This window comes from Pelophylax lessonae, assembly GCF_965119305.1.
Source record: "Pelophylax lessonae genome assembly, chromosome: 8".
Classification (NCBI taxonomy): Eukaryota; Metazoa; Chordata; class Amphibia; order Anura; family Ranidae; genus Pelophylax; species Pelophylax lessonae.
The window spans coordinates 6,021,032-6,040,962 of record NC_138775.1 but is presented as its reverse complement, the minus strand read 5'-3'; the positions used below and the strand labels follow the sequence as shown (position 1 = coordinate 6,040,962).

At 44.9% G+C, this 19,931-nt stretch overlaps 1 protein-coding gene across 1 annotated transcript in view; it reads left to right on the top strand.

The window, feature by feature from the left end:
• The window catches only part of LOC309561708 (inter-alpha-trypsin inhibitor heavy chain H3-like), a 100,495-nt gene that overhangs the window by 56,444 nt on the left and 24,120 nt on the right, over positions 1-19,931 (top strand). The window contains exon 15 of the mRNA XM_082265694.1: positions 19,300-19,469. Coding sequence (XP_082121820.1) covers positions 19,300-19,469 — 170 coding nt within the window. The remainder of the gene's footprint in view (positions 1-19,299; positions 19,470-19,931) is intronic.

Genomic DNA, 19,931 nt, shown 5'->3' with positions numbered 1-19,931 from the left:
ATTTTTATTCCGGCCGGAAGGCCTGCCTTTGTATTTTCACAAAGGCACTAATTCACTTCCCCTCCCCCACCTTTTTGTTTGTGTGTATTTTTCTTTGTAGTGTTTTGTCACTTCACTATCACCTTTTTCTTCCTCTGCACGACGAGTACGGTGTGGGTCTCTGGGCCTACCTTGAAAGTCTTGGGAGGGGGTGGACATGGCCTTTTGGCTTTGTTCGCCCTCTCTCATGGGGTCTCCCTTTGGGGGAGCCCCACCCAGTACTTGGGGTGGGCTGTTTCGGCAGTCCCCCTGGAGAACGGGGTTTGCCAGGTTTCGGCCAGGCAAACCATAGGAAGTACCTCAGTCCCTGTCAGGAGTCTTGCGCCCCGGGGGATCAAGGTATAGGTCCAACCTCTTCGGAGGCCAGACCATTTTCGCACACCCTGTGCAGTTTTTGTGTGTTCCTCACGTTTGTGTGTGTGCACTTTTTATGCACCGGGTGAAGTCTTTTGAGTGTGTTTCACACGCTACGGGCTTTAAAAAAAAAAAAAAAAAAAACAAGTCAAGACACATCGCTTCTCGGCCTTTTGGCTAAGATCAAGCGTAGTATCTGTTCTTATCAGTGTTGGAATGGAACCGGAAGGTTAGTATCGGTGGTGGCCGAAGTTAACCGGGGCCCTCTGGGCGTAACTGGAGGACCGGAGTAGGCCAAACCAGAGAAAGCCGGATGGTTCCAATGCCTTCCTGATTTGAATGGGTCCGCCCCTGGCAGTTTGAAGGGAGCGGGAAAGCCGGTTTCGCCAATTTTCCGGTTAGTACTGCTCCTGGATGTGATTGGTAAGGAACGGCGGTGGCGGTGGGGGAACCTTTCCTCCTGGGTTGAATCTGGCCTTGCAAAAGGCTTGTCCCCAGTTGAAGGCAGGTTCACCCTAAGCTGTCTAAAATTCTGATGCCTCCTGGTAGGATAGGGCTACACTCAGTCTGGCCTTTGGGCCGGGATAGAAAAAGCCCGTAGTGTATGTGCCCCTGGGGTGGCAGCCCAGGAGTGCCTTAATTTCTCACTGGTGAGGGGCAGCTCGCCTGAGTTATTTTGGCACCTTGGTCACTGCACTATGCACACCTTTTTCACACCTGCCTCTTGGGACAGGCCTTTTGGCTTGCACCAGAGGAATTTTTTATTCCGGCTGGAAGGCCTGCCTTGGTTCCTCACAGGGCACCATAGCACTTTCCCCACTTCCCCTTCCCCACTCTTTGTTTTGTTTGTCTCTTTTTCTTTGTAGTTTGTCACCTGCACTGTCACCTTTGTTTTCTTTTTTTGCACGACTTGTAGGGTGTGGGTCCTCGGGCCCTACCTTGAGTCTTGGGAGGGGGTGGATATGGCCTTTTGGCTTAGTTCGTCCTCTCCCATGGGGTCTCCCTTCGGGGGAGCCCCACTTAGTACTCGGTGGGGGCTGTTTCGGCAGTCCCCCTGAAGAACGGGGTCGGTCTGGTTTCGGCCAGACAGACCATGAGTACCTTAAATCCCTGTCAGGAGTCTTGCGCCCCAGGGGATCGAGGTTCGGGTCCTACCTCTTCGGAGGGAAGACCTTTTGTTTCGCACACCCTGTGCACTTTTTGTGTTCCTCACGTTTGTGTGTGTGCACTTTTTTATGCACCGGGTGGAGTCTTTTGAGTGTGTTTCACACGCTACGGGCTTTAAAAAATAAAAAAAAAAACAAGTCACTCCGACTTAGAAAAAGGGTCCGGAGCTTCTTTGGGGCGACCCGGAGGCGACCGCCATAGACTTCAATGTTATGAAGTCCGTGGCGGCCGCTCCGAGGTCGCGGCGCGCTGCTCGCACCGCGACCTCGGAGGTCGCCCCCAAGTCGGATCGCGGCAATGTGAACAGGGCCTCATTCAGAAGAAGAAAAAAAAATCTTATGCAAACATTGTATAAATTCTGAATATTGTTACATTGTTATTCTAGGATTAAATACGCTTTAAGTGGTAAAAAAAAGGATAAGGATGGCGCCATTGGAGCACGCCCCTTCAAAAACATGTCTTCAATGGCGGCTCCCATGTGGTCCTCCTTACCCTCCCCCCCCCATATCTATTCTATGTAACCCATATAACTTTCTTTCTTTCAGTGGTGGACTATACCGACCCCTTTGGTGAGTGTTGTTTTTTTTTTTTTTTTTTTAGTGTCTTTCCTTTTCCTTAAGGTGAAGCTCAACTGATTAGATGAGATTGGCTATTTCTGCTCCTCCCCTTCCCCTCCCCCAATGATAAGTAATTAAATGGTTCTGTGCCAAGACAAGGTCACCTAGATCAGGACTAACATGTCAAACTGCACACAAGGAGGACAGTGATTTCTCTACATGCTGCCCCCCCCCCCCCGCCGCCCCTCCTATCCAGGTGTACAGGGGAGCCGCACAGCCCTGGAGCATGGGGCCCGGTTGCAATTGCAACCCCTGTAGTTACGCCCCTGTTTCACAATATACAAAAAAAAAATGGGCTAACTTTACTGTTTAGTTTTTTTAAATGCAGTGAAATGTATTTTTTTCCAAAAAATGGCATTTGAAAGACCACTGTGCAAATACCGTGTGACAAAAAATATTGCAACGACCACCATTTTATTCTCCAGAGACTTTGCTAAAATATATATATATATATACAGACCTCAAATTTTCCACTCGCCTGCTCGCATTTTGCGAGTGGAAAATGATTGAAGGCGAGAGAGGAGAGGGATAGACAGAACGCTGTCGGTACGTGCAGGGGTGGGCAGTGTCCATATCTGTGATGGGGGGGGGGGGGGCGCACTAGGAGCTTCGTCATTCTCCCTCCTGTTATTGCACAATGCATGATTTCTGGACTCCTCTGTTCCAGCCACTTATCTCTCCTGCAGCCGTTAATCACTTCTCTCCTTCCAAGCTCCCCTCCCCCTGTTGGTTTGTTCTCCTTCCCGGCCAGGTCACTTTCACTTTCTTTGTCCGTCTCCTCGCACTTGTCTTTATCTTCCCTGCACAATCGCATAGTTGCCAACATTTAAAAAAAAAAATTCCAAGGACACTTTGCAGCACAGCTATCAATTACCACACCCACTTCCCTGAAGCCCCGCCCACTCTGCATAATTAATCTCCGCCTACTTATCAGATTATAGAGTCTACTCCAATATAGAGAGAATTACAGGAAATTAAAAAGGGAATTTCAAATTTAAGGCCACAGTAGCAGAGTTGGAATAATTCTCCCATTCAGCTGCACTACTTCTGCGTAACATTTATGGGCAGCCCAATTAATGGGCGCTTCCAGGGACAATATAAATGACCCGGGACAGGCTCCTATTTGCAGGGACTGTCCCAGGAAAAATAGGACAGTTGGCAAGTATGCAATCGTAAGTCAGCAGCGATTCTTGTACTCCTCTCTCTCCTGTTCACATTAACCCTTCATCTACTTCTATCTTTCAGCTGTCCTCTCCATAACTCTGTACTGTATGCCCTGCAGCCTCTGGTTCCAGCTCTGAGAATTCCAAGCAGCCATTTATCTGACCCTGTCCTGTCCCAAAATACAGCCTTAGCACTTTCTCTACAGTCCTTCACTCTGCTCTTCATTAACATATATTATTACAACCCAGACCCCCCCCCCCCCTTTTCACTCTCTTATCCCTAATAACTAATGAACTGTGGTTTGGCCAGTGTGATTGTATGTGCGTTTTCCCTGGATTTTAGGTGCATTTCTATTGAAATTCTATTACAAAGTGCGTTTTCATGAAAGCGCTTTAAAGTCCTGCATGCTGCGGCTTCAGAAAATGCACTGCGTAATAGAATTCAATAGAAGTGCACCTAGAATCCAGGTAAAACGCACATACAATCACACTGTTGTTATTAACCACTTAAGCCACGGAAGATTTTACCCCCTTCCTGACCAGGGCCTATTTTGCGATTCGGCACTGCGTGACTTTAACGGACAATTGCGCGGTCGTGCGACGCTGTACCTAAATGAATTTGACGTCCTTTTTTTCCCACAAACAGAGATTTCTTTTGGTGGTATTTGATCAACTGTGCGATTTTTTGATCATGCGCTATAAACAAAAAAAGAGCGACAATTTTGCAAAAATAACAATATTTTTCACATTTTTTTTATATGAAATTCCCCCCCAAAAAAATGTAAAAATCAAAATTTTTTAACATTTTCGGCCAATTTGTTTTATGCTACATATGTTTGGTAAAAAAAAAAATCGCAAAAAGCGTATTTTGATTGGTTTGCGCAAAAGTTATCGCGTTTACTAACAAAGGGAAAGATTTTGTCATTTTTGTTGTTTTTTTTTTTTTAACGTGTAATGGTGGCGATCTGCGATTTTTTTTTTGCGGGACTGCGACATTGCGGCGGACAGATCGGACCCTTGACTGAAATTTTTTACACTTTTGGGGGTACCAGTGACATTACTGCAGTAATCAGTGCTATACATGTGCACTGTTACTGTAAAAATGACACTCGCAGTGAAGGGGTTAACTTTTTTTGATAGGGAGGGGCTGTGTGTGTCCCTAGGGGCGTGATTCTAACTGTGATTGGCTGTGGCTTGAGCTGTAGGAACAGTGATCAACGGTCCTACATAGTAGAACCGTATGATCACTATTTCTACACAGGGGAGAATGACAGGCGGCTTGTTTACATTAGCCGCCTGCCTTTCTCCTGCTGTAACGAACGATCGTGAGTGCCTGGCGGACATCAGGTCCGCCACTCACACGCGTGGGGAGGCCCGTTATCAAGCGGGAGCGCGCCTCTGGCGGCGCGCGCTCGCTCCCCAGAGCCTCACAGGCTAGTGACGTAACGATACGTCACTTTGCCTGTGAGGGGCTGACCGTCGCAGTATATGTACTTGCGGCGGTCGGCAAGTGGTTTACATATATTATTACAACCCAGACCCCCCCCCCCCTTCTATTCACTCTCTTATCCCTAATAACTAATGAACTGTGGTTTGGCCAGTGTAATTGTATGTGCGTTTTCCCTGGATTTTAGGTGCATTTCTATTGAATTTCTATTACAAAGTGCGTTTTCATGAAGGCGCTTTAAAGTCCTGCATGCTGCATCTTTGATGCGGCTTCAGAAAATGCACTGTGTAATAGAATTCAATAGAAGTGCACCTTAAATCCAGGTAAAACGCACATACAATCACACTGCTGTTATCAATATTTATTTGTGCAACTTCTGCATTCATGCAAAAACATTTAACAGTGTCATTTTATAAAATAATTTTTTGAGGGCGCATTTAGGGGCGGGGCAGGGTAGGGGTTGGGTGGGGCAACTGGTGGCGAGTAACCCTTAAGGCCTGGCTAGTAGCTCAGGACTTGAAAATTTGAGCCCTGATATATATATATATATATATATATATATATATATATATATATATAATGTTTGGGGGTTGTAAGTAATTTTCTAGCTAAAAATACAGATTTTAACTTTTATACAACATGTGTCAGAAATGGGCTCGGTCCAGAAGTAGTTAAATGCCGTATTTTGTTCCATTCCGCGGGCGTACACAATTTTTTTAGATATCTTTTTTACTCGTAATATCATCTTTTATATTTTACCAAAAAAATGGGTATTCATTTTGTGTTTCTGTAGATTAAAATTTAACAAAATTTATTTTATTTTTTTTCAAAATATTTGTTTTCTAAAAAATCACTGCACAAATACTGTGCAACAAAAAACGATGGCAACACCCACCATTTTATTCCCCCGGGCCTCTGCGTAAGGAAATATGTATATTGTTTGGCGTTTCTAAGTAATTTTCTAGCAAAAAAAGCTTATTTTTATTTAGGAGAGAAGTGTTAGCATTGGACCGGTATTGATGTCGCCCCTGATGTGGCGCTCGCCATGTTGTTTCTAAAAAATAAGAAGAAAAGCGACCTCCCGGGAACCGGCTCCACCCCCGGTCAGCTCAGCCATGGTGGCCCCCATGTTTTTATTGCCACACATTGCCTAAAATGTTGAGTTCTATGGGAATGTATCTCTTCTCAAACTAACTTTGTAACTTTGTTTCTTTCAGCTGACATGGAGGGTATGTATCAACTTTGTTTTTCCATAGAGATAAGACTAAACTGGGCGATCCTTTAAAGAGGAAGTAAACCCTCCTCTGACACTTGTACCTATAGGTGATCCTATGAGAAGGCTTACCTATAGGTACTGTAAATATCTCCTAAACATGTACCGCTTTGGAGATATTTACCTTCGATGCATCCAGTGACGTCACTGGCGCATGCGCTCTGAAGGAACGGCCACTCGTGCCGTTCCTTCAGAACTCCGTGCCGTGACCGTCGGCTCCCGCGCGCGTGCGCGGTAGTGACGTCACCGCGGCTCCGGCCAATCAGATGGCCGGATGCCGCGATCCCGGAAGACGGGCGACTGGACTTGTCGCCTGTCATACAGGTAAGCGGGCAGCACGGCGGGGGCTCGTTCTAAGGTAAGTATTTCATAATGAGCTAGTATGCGATGCATACTAGCTCATTATGTGTTTGTCTTTCAGGGTAAAAAGGAAAAAAGAAAAAAAAAAAAGGGTTTACAACCTCTTTAATAAAAAATCGGAATCTGGTGAAGGGTCAACCCAATTTAAGTTAAAAAAAAAATAATTTTCGTTCGTTTTTTCAATCGGGTAAGATTTTGAATTTCTATCAAGTTTTATTATTAAATTGAGGACAATATTAAAGGAAAATTAAAGGCAAAATAAAATGATGTCAAAGCAAAAGCGTATAATCAGACATAGACATAGTTGATGAAGTTAAAGTGATTGTAGAGGGAAAAAAAATATTTAAAAAATAACAACCATATTATACTTACCTGCTTTGTGTAATAGTTTTGCACAGATCAGCGGAGATCCTCCTCTCATTGGGTCTCCGCTGGTGCTCCCGGCTCCTCCTCCCTTTCTCCTCCTCCCCCTGCTATGGGGGCACTTGTGGGTGTTTGCTCCCTCGGCCCTGTCCTCTGCTACCTTCTCACTGGCTTTGATTGACAGAAGTGGGAGCCAAGGGGGGAGAGAGCGGGGGGTGGATAGCAAATCACGGCCGCTGGAAGTGCTCACAGGGCTGGAGGAGAAGTTCTGGGACCCTTTGGGTATAGGGCAGTGGTGATGTCAGCCTGGACTGTGGCCTGCCTCTACATCTCCCCCAGCCCTGTGAGGACCTCCAGCGGCCGCGGTTTGCTATCATTGGCGGTCCGGGACACCTATGCAGATTTTGCATTTGGTCGGATATGTACTTTTTCTAGAACTACAAATTTGATCATTTTTAATAAACTGCCCACTAGATGGCGCTTTTCCCTTTCAATACACACACAGGAGCGATAGGGGAAATCGCAGGCGATACAGACAGGATACACACCGCATTCCTGGTAAAATTGGACGTGATTCTTTGCAGTGCGATTTGCGCCCATTTATTTTGCATGGATGCAAATCGCAGCGCAAAGTATCGGTTTCGGTATCTGAAGCATTTGCAGGAGTGCAGATACTTGTGCAAATGCTTGGTATCGGTATCGGTGCATCCCTACATGAGACTTACGGTTAGTATATTGCCATTGCTTTGGAATATCCAAGATGGTAGAGATGAGCGGAGCAATTTCGGTGAAAAAGAAAAGTGGACACTCAAGAAAAAAATGTAAATCTACCTTTTTCTTTATCTAGAGTATTTTTTTTTTTTTTTTTTCACAAATGTCCAAAGCATTCAAACAAGCTGAAGGAAATATCACAGTAATTTTTCTAAGAGATTTATTCCATGTCTTCAGCTCCATCTAGTGGTCAAGTGCAGGTAAAGTTTTCTGAAATACCCCAAAGAGAAAACTGTACCACATTTTGGCTAATAGAGGCAGCGGATGATACAGGAATTAATGTATTAATAAAAAAATACAGTGACCTCTCTCACCTTGCATGAATACTTCAGCCATTTGTGCAATTAAAGTTTTATAAATAAACTCCTTAGGGTAATTTAGTTTATTTATTTTGGTGCTTTGGTATGTTACTTTCTTTTCTTCACTGATCATTACTTCCTTGTTTTATATTTGTTGTTTTATTATATATATATATATATATTTATTTATTTATATATAATTTTAAATTATATATATATAGATAGATAGATAGATAGATAGATAGATAGATAGATAGATAGATAGATAGATAGATAGATAGATTGATTGATTGATATATATATTTTTTTTATTATATATTTTATTTTGTATGTTTTATATACTGTGTACATTATATTTTATATATAATTTTATTTGTGCTCTGATCATCACTTTTGCTGTTTTACACACACACACACACACATATATATATATATATATACATATATATGTGTGTATTTTATTTAAATAATATTTTATATACATTTTATATATGTATTTATATTTTATACTTGTTGTTTTATATATACAGTATCCATCATCTTTTTTACATTATTTTTGTTTTGTGCACTGATCATTACATTTTTATGGAGACATGCCACGGGTGTAGTTGGAGACTGGAGACATGCCACCAGTGCTGGGACAAGGTCACCTAGAGCCCAGGGCGAACATGTCAAATTGCGCCCCCCCCCCCTCCCAAGATGTATGATTATGTGACAACAAAAATGGCGCCCTCCCCCCCAAAAAAAAAAAATCAAGCACTAATCTTCATGCATCCTCCTAAGCATAAATCCCCCCTTCCTCCCAGTACAAATCCACCCCCCTGCTGAAATTCCCCCTTCTGGCACAAATCTTTGCCCACCCCCCATCCTTCCAGCTCAAATCATTTCTCTCCCCATATGCCCCTAGCACAAATCCCCCCCCCCCCCCAAAAAATAACTTCCCCCTCCTTGCACAAATCCTCCACCCCTCTAAATTCCCCTCTGAACACAAATCCTCTCCCCCCACTCCAAATCCCCCCTTCTAGCACATGTAACCGCAAATCATCTCCCCTAGCATAAATTCCCCCCTCCCTCCAAAAAAAGAAAATTCTGACCTGAGCACAAATCCCCCCCCCTACATATAACCTTTTTTTTAGAACAACCCCCCCCCCCCCCAAATCCCCCCTCCTAGCACAGATCTTCTTCACCTATCCTCCTCCCAACACAAATCCACCCAAATCACCACTCCTAGCATACCTCTCCAACATTCCCCTCCTGGAACAATTCTTACTTCCTGACAGCCACCCCCCCCCTCAATTCCCCCTCCAATTCCCCCTCCAAACACAAATGGAGACATGCCACCGGTGTAGTTGGAGATGTGCTACAGGTGTAGTTGGAGATTGGAGACGTGCCGCAGGTGTAGTTGGATATTGGAGACATGCCACAGGTGTAGTTGGAGAATGGAGACATGCCACAGGTGTAGTTGGATATTGGAGACATGCCACAGGTGTAGTTGGAGATTGGAGACATATGGCAGGTGTAGTTGTAGATTGGAGACATGTGGCAGGTGTAGTTGGAGATTGGAGACATATGGCAGGTGTAGTTGTAGATTGGAGACATGCCACAGGTGTAGTTGGAGATTGGAGACATGCCACAGGTGTAGTTGGAGATTGGAGACATGTGACAGGTGTAGTTGGAGATTGGAGACATGTGGTAGGTGTAGTTGGAGATTGGAGACATGTGGCAGGTGTAGTTGGAGATTGGAGACATGTGGCAGGTGTAGTTGGAGATTGGAGACATGTGACAGGTGTAGTTGGAGATTGGAGACATGTGACAGGTGTAGTTGGAGATTGGAGACATGCCGCAGGTGTAGTTGGAGATTGGAGACATGCCGCAGGTGTAGTTGGAGATTGGAGACATGTGACAGGTGTAGTTGGAGATTGGAGACATGTGGCAGGTGTAGTTGGAGATTGGAGACATGTGGCAGGTGTAGTTGGAGATTGGAGACATGCCACAGGTGTAGTTGGAGATTGGAGACATGCCACAGGTGTAGTTGGAGACGTGCCGCTGGTGTAGTTGGAGATTGGAGACATGCCGCAGGTGTAGTTGGAGATTGGAGACATGCTGCAGGTGTAGTTGGAGATTGGAGACATGTGACAGGTGTAGTTGGAGATTGGAGACATGCCACAGGTGTAGTTGGAGATTGGAGATATGTGGCAGGTGTAGTTGGAGATTGGAGACATGCGGCAGGTGTAGTTGGAGATTGGAGACATGCCGCAGGTGTAGTTGGAGATTGGAGACATGCCGCAGGTGTAGTTGGAGATTGGAGACATGTGACAGGTGTAGTTGGAGATTGGAGACATGCCACAGGTGTAGTTGGAGATTGGAGACGTGTGGCAGGTGTAGTTGGAGACGTGCCGCAGGTGTAGTTGGAGATTGGAGACATGTGGCAGGTGTAGTTGGAGATTGGAGACATGTGGCAGGTGTAGTTGGAGACGTGCCGCAGGTGTAGTTGGAGATTGGAGACATGTGGCAGGTGTAGTTGGAGATTGGAGACATGCCACAGGTGTAGTTGGAGATTGGAGACATGCCGCAGGTGTAGTTGAAGATTGGAGACATGCCACAGGTGTAGTTGGAGATTGGAGACGTGTGGCAGGTGTAGTTGGAGATTGGAGACATGTGGCAGGTGTAGTTGGAGACGTGCCGCAGGTGTAGTTGGAGATTGGAGACATGTGGCAGGTGTAGTTGGAGATTGGAGACATGTGGCAGGTGTAGTTGGAGATTGGAGACATGCCGCAGGTGTAGTTGGAGATTGGAGACATGTGGCAGGTGTAGTTGGAGATTGGAGACATGTGGCAGGTGTAGTTGGAGACGTGCCGCAGGTGTAGTTGGAGATTGGAGACATGTGGCAGGTGTAGTTGGAGATTGGAGACATGCCACAGGTGTAGTTGGAGATTGGAGACATGCCGCAGGTGTAGTTGAAGATTGGAGACATGCCACAGGTGTAGTTGGAGATTGGAGACGTGTGGCAGGTGTAGTTGGAGATTGGAGACATGTGGCAGGTGTAGTTGGAGACGTGCCGCAGGTGTAGTTGGAGATTGGAGACATGTGGCAGGTGTAGTTGGAGATTGGAGACATGTGGCAGGTGTAGTTGGAGACGTGCCGCAGGTGTAGTTGGAGATTGGAGACATGTGGCAGGTGTAGTTGGAGATTGGAGACATGCCGCAGGTGTAGTTGGAGATTGGAGACATGCCACAGGTGTAGTTGGAGATTGGAGACATGTGGCAGGTGTAGTTGGAGACGTGCCGCAGGTGTAGTTGGAGATTGGAGACATGTGGCAGGTGTAGTTGGAGACGTGCCGCAGGTGTAGTTGGAGATTGGAGACATGTGACAGGTGTAGTTGGAGATTGGAGACATGCCGCAGGTGTAGTTGGAGATTGGAGACATGTGACAGGTGTAGTTGGAGATTGGAGACATGTGGCAGGTGTAGTTGGAGATTGGAGACATGTGGCAGGTGTAGTTGGAGATTGGAGACATGTGGCAGGTGTAGTTGGAGATTGGAGACATGTGGCAGGTGTAGTTGGAGATTGGAGACATGTGGCAGGTGTAGTTGGAGACATGCCGCAGGTGTAGTTGGAGATTGGAGACATGTGGCAGGTGTAGTTGGAGACATGCCACAGGTGTAGTTGGAGATTGGAGACATGTGGCAGGTGTAGTTGGAGATTGGAGACATGTGGCAGGTGTAGTTGGAGACATGCCGCAGGTGTAGTTGGAGATTGGAGACATGTGGCAGGTGTAGTTGGAGACATGCCACAGGTGTAGTTGGAGATTGGAGACGTGTGGCAGGTGTAGTTGGAGATTGGAGACATGTGACAGGTGTAGTTGGAGATTGGAGACATGCCGCAGGTGTAGTTGGAGATTGGAGACATGTGACAGGTGTAGTTGGAGATTGGAGACATGTGGCAGGTGTAGTTGGAGATTGGAGACATGTGGCAGGTGTAGTTGGAGATTGGAGACATGTGGCAGGTGTAGTTGGAGATTGGAGACATGTGGCAGGTGTAGTTGGAGATTGGAGACATGTGGCAGGTGTAGTTGGAGACATGCCGCAGGTGTAGTTGGAGATTGGAGACATGTGGCAGGTGTAGTTGGAGACATGCCACAGGTGTAGTTGGAGATTGGAGACGTGTGGCAGGTGTAGTTGGAGATTGGAGACATGTGGCAGAGGCCCTATTTACACCTTAGCATTTTGTAGCTTAAAGGTCCAAAACGCTGGAGGAGAAAAAACTGTATGATTCTCTAAGGAGATGATTCACATCTTCACTCAAAGTCGCCTGAAGCTCAAAAAAGTTCTGTAGCTTTTCTTGCAGCTCGAATTGTGCAGATTAGCCCTTTTTTATTTCTATAGAAATGCAAGGAAATGCGCGATTTGCGCGTTTTTGTGCACTCTCACGTGTTTTGTACCGCATAAAAAAAAAATAGTAATAATATATGAATAAATAAATGTAAAATAAATACACAAATAACTAAACATCATCATAAATAAATAAAATACATCATTAATTTTTATTTATTATGACATATTATTAAACATTTTATCTTAAATATATTAGATAAATTATAATTAGTAATAATAATATTAAAATAATAATAATACTGTAAATAAACACTCAAAAAATGATGATAATGATTATTATTATTATTATTAATAATAATAATAATAATAATAATAATAATAATATTTTGTATTATTATTGTTATTGCTATTGTTTATGATTATTTGTATTTATTTGTGTATTTATTTAAATTTTTATTAATTTATTATTTTCATTTTTTATTATTATTATTATTATTATTAGTAGTACTAGGATTAGTAGTAATATTATTAACACATTAACACCCTAACCTTAAAAAAAACAATAATAATAATAATAATAAGAAAATAAATAAAATATTAATTTCTAGCCTAAACCCCTAATCTTAACCCTAACCTTTAGTCTAACCTTTTACCCTAATAAAAAATAATAATAAATGAATAAAAATAATAAAAAAGAAAAAAAAATGGCTGGAAAAAGCTAAAAAAGCTGAAAAAATCAAAAAACAAATGATGCAACAGATTACAGTTTTCTCCATTGGTAAATAAAAAAAAATACTCTATAAAAACTTGCAAATATGCACATAAAAACACATCAAAATCGCTCATAAAAAAGCTCAGATGTGAATGCTGCTAAGAGACTGGGGACATGCTACCCCTTTACATATAAATGCTCCTACTACTACTGCTGACTGTTGGGGTCCAAGAGCCACAAAACATATATCTTGGGCCACACGTTGGGCACCAGGGCTGTAGAGCATCTGATATTACACAAACAAGCCAGGAGGGCGCAGCTAAGTGTAGTATAAAAGTACTTTATTAAGATCAAAGGGTGATAAAAAATGGCCACTCACAAAACACGGAGAGGATAAACGCATATTAGGACTGGATGCATTACCAATGCACAGGGCACAGCACAGCAGATGGAGACAGCCGGCATCCTTCACCACTTTCTAGCAATTCTAATAACACACAGCCTAGAAGATTGCAGCGGGGAAAGCTGAAAATGTCACCGAGGAAATTCGGAAGTGGGCATGGCTACGCACTTCAGGGACGCCTCCTTTTTTGAGCCTTGAAAAAAGGAGTGTCACCTGAAACATGTAGCCATGTCCACTTCAAGGACAGCATCCTTCACCACTCTGTGACAGTTCTAATCTCACACCGCAAAGCATATTGCAGCAGGGAAAGCTGCAAGGGTCACAGATAAAATTTGGAAGTGGGCATGGATACGCATTTGGGGACGTCCCCTTTTTTCAAGTGTTGAAAAGGTTAGTGTCACCTGAAACATGTAGCCATGCCCACTTTTGGTCCAGCATCCTTCACCACTCTGTGGCAGTTCTAATCACACACGGTCCAGTATATTGCAGCAGGGAAAGAAGAAAATGTCACAGATAAAATTTGGAAGTGGGCATGGCTACCTGTTCTGGGGGTGCCTTCTTTTTCGAGCCTTGAAAAGGGGTGTGTCACCTGAAACATATAGCCACGCCCACTTCAGTGACAGCATCCTTCTCCACGTTGTGGCAGTTCTAATTACACACTGCAAAGCATATTGCAGTGGGGAAGGCCACAAGGGTCACACATATGAAGTCTGGAAGTGGACATGGCTACGTGTTTCAGGGACACCTCCTTTTTCAAGCCTTAAAAAAAGCGAATGTCACCTGAAACATGTAGCCACGCCCACATCTGGGTCAGCATCCTTCACCACTCTGTGGCAGTTCTAATCACACATCACAAAGCATATTGCAGCGGGGAAACAAATGAAATTCGGAAGTGGGCATGGATACGCATTTTGGGGACCCTTCCTTTATCAAGCTTTGAAAAAGGAAACATCCCTGAAATGAGCAGCCACACCCACTTCTGGATTTCATGTGTGACACTTTCCGCTTTCTCTGCTGAAATCTGCTGGGCTGTGTGTGATTAGAACTGCCACAGAGCAGTGAAGGATGCCGGCCCAGAAGTGGGTGTGGCTATGCATTTTGGTGGGCACTCTCATTTTCAAGACTTGAAAAAGGAGACAGCCCTGAAACGTGTAGCCGAATTTCATCTGTGACATTTTCAGCTTTCCCCACTGCAATCTGCTGGGCTGTGTGTGATTAGAACCGCCACAGAGCAGTAAAGGCTGCTGATACCAGAAGTGGGTGTCTACGCATTTCGGGGGGGATGCTCTCTTTTTCAAGCCTTGAAAAAGTGGGCATTCCTGAAATGTGCAGCCACACCCACTTCTGGATTTCATGTGTGACACTTTCCGCTTTCTCTGCTGAAATCTGCTGGGATGTGTGTGATTAGAACCGCCACAAAGTGGTGAAGGATGCCGGCCCAGAAGTGGGTGTGGCTATGCATTTTGGGAACGCTCTTTTTCAGGGCTTGAAAAAGGAGGCATCCCTGAAACATGTAGCCAAATTTCATCTGTGACATTTTCAGCTTTCCCCACTGCAATCTGCTGGGCTGTGCGTGATTAGAACAGCCACAGAACGGTGAAGGCTGCTGACCCAGAAGTGGGTGTCTACGCATTTCGGGGGATGCTCCTTTTTTCAAGCCTTGAAAAAGTGGGCATTCCTGAAATGTGCAGTCACACCCACTTCTGGATTTCATCTGCAATACTTCCCGCGTTCTCTGCTGAAATCTGCTGGGCTGTGTGTGATTGGAACCGCCACAGAGCGGTGAAGGATGTCGGCTGTCTCTAAGTGCTGCGCTGGGCCCGGTGCGTTAGAAAAGCATGTGGTCTTGATGTATCCTTATTCTCTTCGTGCTTTGTGGCCATTTTTTTTTTTTTTACCCTTTGATCCTAATAAAGCACTTTTTTTTTAATTCACTTAGCTGCACCCTCCTGGTTTGTTTGTATAATCCAGTTGGAGGTTTCCCAGTCTTCTGAGATTGCTGCAGCTCCGCATAGAGGATGTGTTTCACCGAAGCAATGCTACTCATCTACACCATCATTTCTCATGGATTTTTGTCTCCTTCACACCTGATTAATCCTTGCGATAATTGGCTGTGCTATTTTCAGTGTTTGAAGATTTTTGGGGTGACCATTATCTGTTGTGGCACGCACAGGTTTCTGTACACATATATTTTTGTCTATTTTTGATCTTTGTTTTCCAGAAGACTTGACTTTTGTCCAACCAAAGATAATTTCTACTGTGGAAGGTAGGCTCACATGTTCCATACTGTAATGCCATGGACATTTGTATATGCGCATTGATTTTTGTTGTTTGTTTTGCTTTACAATTTTCAACCAATTGGACTAGATCTTTATATCCCTAGATGGGGCACCAGCAGGAAGAAGGAGGTCCTGATTCCTCTATATAGATATTTATATCACTGGAGGGATCACCAGCAGGAGGAAGGAGGTCCTGATTCCTCTATGTAGATCTTTAGTTATCACCAGAAGGACAAGACGATTGCTGGAAGTTAATATGTCCAGTAGTGATGAGCCGAACACCCCCCTGTTTGGTTCACACCAGAACACCGCGAATAGGGGAAAAGTTTGTTAGAACATGCAAACTCCATTGAAGTCTATGGGACTTGAACATGAAAAATCAAAAGTCCTCATTTTAAAGGCTTAAATGCAAGTTATTGCCCAAAAAAGTGTATGGGGGTCCAGGTACTGCCCTGGGGGACATGTACCAATGCAAACATTTTTTTTTAAAAAACATTCGTTTTTACAGGAGCAGTGATTTAACCACTTAAGCCCCGGAAGATTTTACCCCCATTCCGACCAGGGGGTATTTTGCGATTCGGCACTGCGTGAATTTAACGCACAATTGTGCGGTCGTGCGACGCTGTACCTAAACGAATTTGACGTCCTTTTTTTCCCACAAACAGAGCTTTCTTTTGGTGGTATTTGATCACCTGTGCGATTTTTTGAATGCTGGAATTTTTAGGACGTTTGAAACGTCCGTTTGGTCGCGTTTGTACCCGCGTTTAGCGGGCGTTTAGCAGCGTTTGCGGGCGTTTGCGTTTAGAAGCGTTCCTAGAGGTCAAAAAGATTATTCCCCTTTAAAATGGAAAAACGCGAACGCTAAACGCAGGTCATCGCGTTCGGACGCGTTCGGACGCGTTTGTGCGTTTGAAACGCCGGGAAACACACGTTCGAACGCAAATAATTGCGTTCTAAAAAAAGTCCCTGAACGTAACTGCCTGCAAATGACTGTAAACGACCTGGTGTACATGGACAGATAAGATAAAATGTAGATGGGTTCAGGGGCTTCTGAAAAAAACGCCCAACTGCTCCTAAACGGCCATTTCCAGCGTCCCGTGTACATGGAGCCTAAAGTGGGACATCTGTAAGATGTATGGAGCCTGCTACAGCAATACTGACATCTCTAAAGGAAAAAATGTCCTTTAAACTTGCTTGCGGCTGTAATGTAATGTCGGCTCCCAGCAATACAGATATAAAATCATTAAAAAAACGGCGTGGGGTCCCCCCCCAGTCCATACCAGGCCCTTTGGGTCTGGTACAGACTTCACGCCAAAATTGAAAAAAAAAAAACAACAACGTGGGGTTCCACCCAAAATCCATACCGGACCCTTATCTGAGCAAGCAGCCTGGCTGGACAGGATAAGGGAAGGGGGGGGGGAACAAGTGAGCGCCCCCCCGAACCATACCAGGCCACTTGCCCTCAACATGGGGATGGTGCTTTGGGGTGCTGGGGACAAGAGCCTTCTCCGGGACAACCCTGGGTTGTGGTTGTCGGGGTCTGCGGGTGGGGGCTTATCGGAATCTGGAAGCCCCCTTTAACAAGGGGGCCCCCGGATCCAGACCCCCCTCATGTGAATGGATATCGGGTACATCGTACCCCTACCCATTCACCAAAAAAGTGTACAAAAAAATAAAAAAATAAACACAAAAGCCAGGTTTTGACAAGTCCTTTATTAAAAAATAAAAATAAAAAATAGTGTCCCCCCGATGTAAATGCATCGTCAATCACGTCACCCGCCGCACCCGTAAAAAAAAGCTCCTGCCTCTTCAGACGCCTCCCGCGTAATGAGCTGTTTGAGTTTGACAGCTCTTTTATAGGAATCTGACGTCATGAGCTCCCCATAATGCACTGCTCAGGTGCAGTGAATAAATTACTGACGTCACGTCAGAAGGGGCGGTGCAACTGGGTGGTGTCCCTGCCCCTTTCCATTAAAAAAGAGCTGTCAAAGTGTTTTTTTGTACACTTTTTTTGGTGAAGGGGTAGGGGTACGATGTACCCGATATCCATTCACATGGGGGGCAGGATCTGTGGGCTCCATTGTTAAAGGGGGCTTCCAGATTCCAATAAGCCCCCAACCCGCAGACCCAGACAACCACAGCCAGGGTTGTCTGGAAGAGGCTCTTGTCCCCATCAACATGGGGACAAGGTGCTTTGGGGGGCACCCCAAAGCACCCTCCCCATGTTAAGGGCAAGTGGCCTGGTATGGTTCAGGAGGGGGGTGGTGTTTGCTCCCTGCCCCCCCTTATCCTGTCCAGCCAGGCTGCTTGCTTGGATAAGGGTCTGGTTATGGATATTGTGGGGGACCCCACGCCATTTTTATCATGTTTTTTCATCTGTATTGCCGGGAGCCGACAATACACTACAGCCATGAGCAAGTTTAAATGTCATAAGAATCAGCCCTACACTACACTGCAATGCTTGATATATATGCTGCAATAACTGATATATATATATATATATATATATATATATATATATACTACACTGGCTGATCTATTACTAGATACAATGCACAATCCACTGCCTAATCTCACTCCTATCTCGCCTAACACACAGTACACGGCTGCCTGTATATAAGCCAGCAGCTTTATATAGTGTGGGGCATGGACTTAGCCCCTTAACCATGATTGACTAAAGGCACCCCACCTTTGGCCAATGACGGACATTGTGCTGTGATTGGCCAAAGCATACAGGTCATGTGCATGCTTTGGCCAATCATCAGACAGTCAGTAATTTATTCACTGCACCAGCGCAGTGCCTTATGGGGTGCTCATCGGCGGGCGAACTTCCCGCCCGAGCGCCCCATTTGTTTGTGTGTTCAGCAAACACACGAACGCCCGATGTTCGAGTCAAACTTACGTTCGACTCTAACTCAAAGCTCATCCCTAATGCCCAGTCTCAAGAAAAGAACGGAAAGGATGGACATGACTGAAACCATGGAATCCATCACTGATGTGAATAAGGTTCTCAAGGGCAGGAGTTTCAATTTTAAGCTGAGACCAAGAACCCTCCAACTAGAAGAGGAAATTCCAACCTAATCTTAGAAAGCATTATTTGCCTAATGAATAGCTGATGGCTGAAACAGACCTACACCAGATTTGAAGAGCATCACACAGCTAAAACTTTATGTTTAATGAAGATTGGGAGGAATAGACTCTTTGGCAGGACTTTATTGCTGTGTCCCCTCTGGTAGAGATTACTCTCCCTTCTTGTCAAAGGACAGGAAGTAAAGGCAAATCTCCTCAACAGGATGTATGTATTCTGTCTAATATGCCTTTTTGTTCTGCTCTCATGGGCTCTCCCATTGGGTGTCATAGGGACATGAAGTGAGGGAAATCTCCCTAGAGGGTCACATCAAACGATTTCTTCCCCCAAACTACACATACACTATGTTGCCAAAAGTATTGGGACGCCTGCCTTTACACGCACATGAGCTTTAATGGCATCCCAGTCCTAGTCAATAGGGTTCAATAATGAGTTATTTAATAATGAGAGCGCTGAGCCGGCCGATCCCGCCCCCTCCACAGCCCAGCGCTCCAGTGAGCATGGGGGAGGCAGAGGCAGAGCAGACAACAGCGACTGACAGTCACCACTCTCTGCTCAGCTGTCTTAGACCCGGCTGGGGACGGATGCAGCATCCACCTAGGTAAGTAAGATTCTTAAAAAAAAAAAAAAAAAAAGATGGCGAGCTTCTCTTTTCATTGTCTGATGTACATATTTTCTTATTGCCAGATTGTGAAGTCTTCCACGTTCTTCTGAAACAACCCAAAGCCTCTGAGAAGATCTGCATTCAAGTCTCTCAGGCTGATGATGTTTATATCACATTAATACATGACGCCACCTCAGGTGAGATATTTCCCTTCCCTCATAGTTAGAGGTGGGAGTGGTGTACACTGGAGGACATAGGCTTGTATCCTGGTATGACACCTGTTGAGCTCTTCTGAGAAGTAAAGACTGACCAGTAGGCATACTGTAGGTGTGCACAGCCTATTGCTTTAGGGTGTGGAAAAGGACCTGGGGGTACTGGTAGACAACAGGCTTGGCAGTGGCATGCAATGCCAAGCCGCTGCTAGCAAAGCCAACAGAATACTGGGATGTATAAAAAAGGGGATTCACTCCAGAAATAGATTATTCTCCCGCTCTACAAGACTCTGGTCCGGCCACATCTGCAGTATGCTGTCCAGTTCTGGGCACCGGTCCTCAGGAAGGATGTGCTGGAACTGGAGAGAGTCCAGAGAAGGGCAACAAAAATAATTAGGGGAATGGAAGACATCAGCTATGAGGAAAGACTACAAGCACTAAACTTAT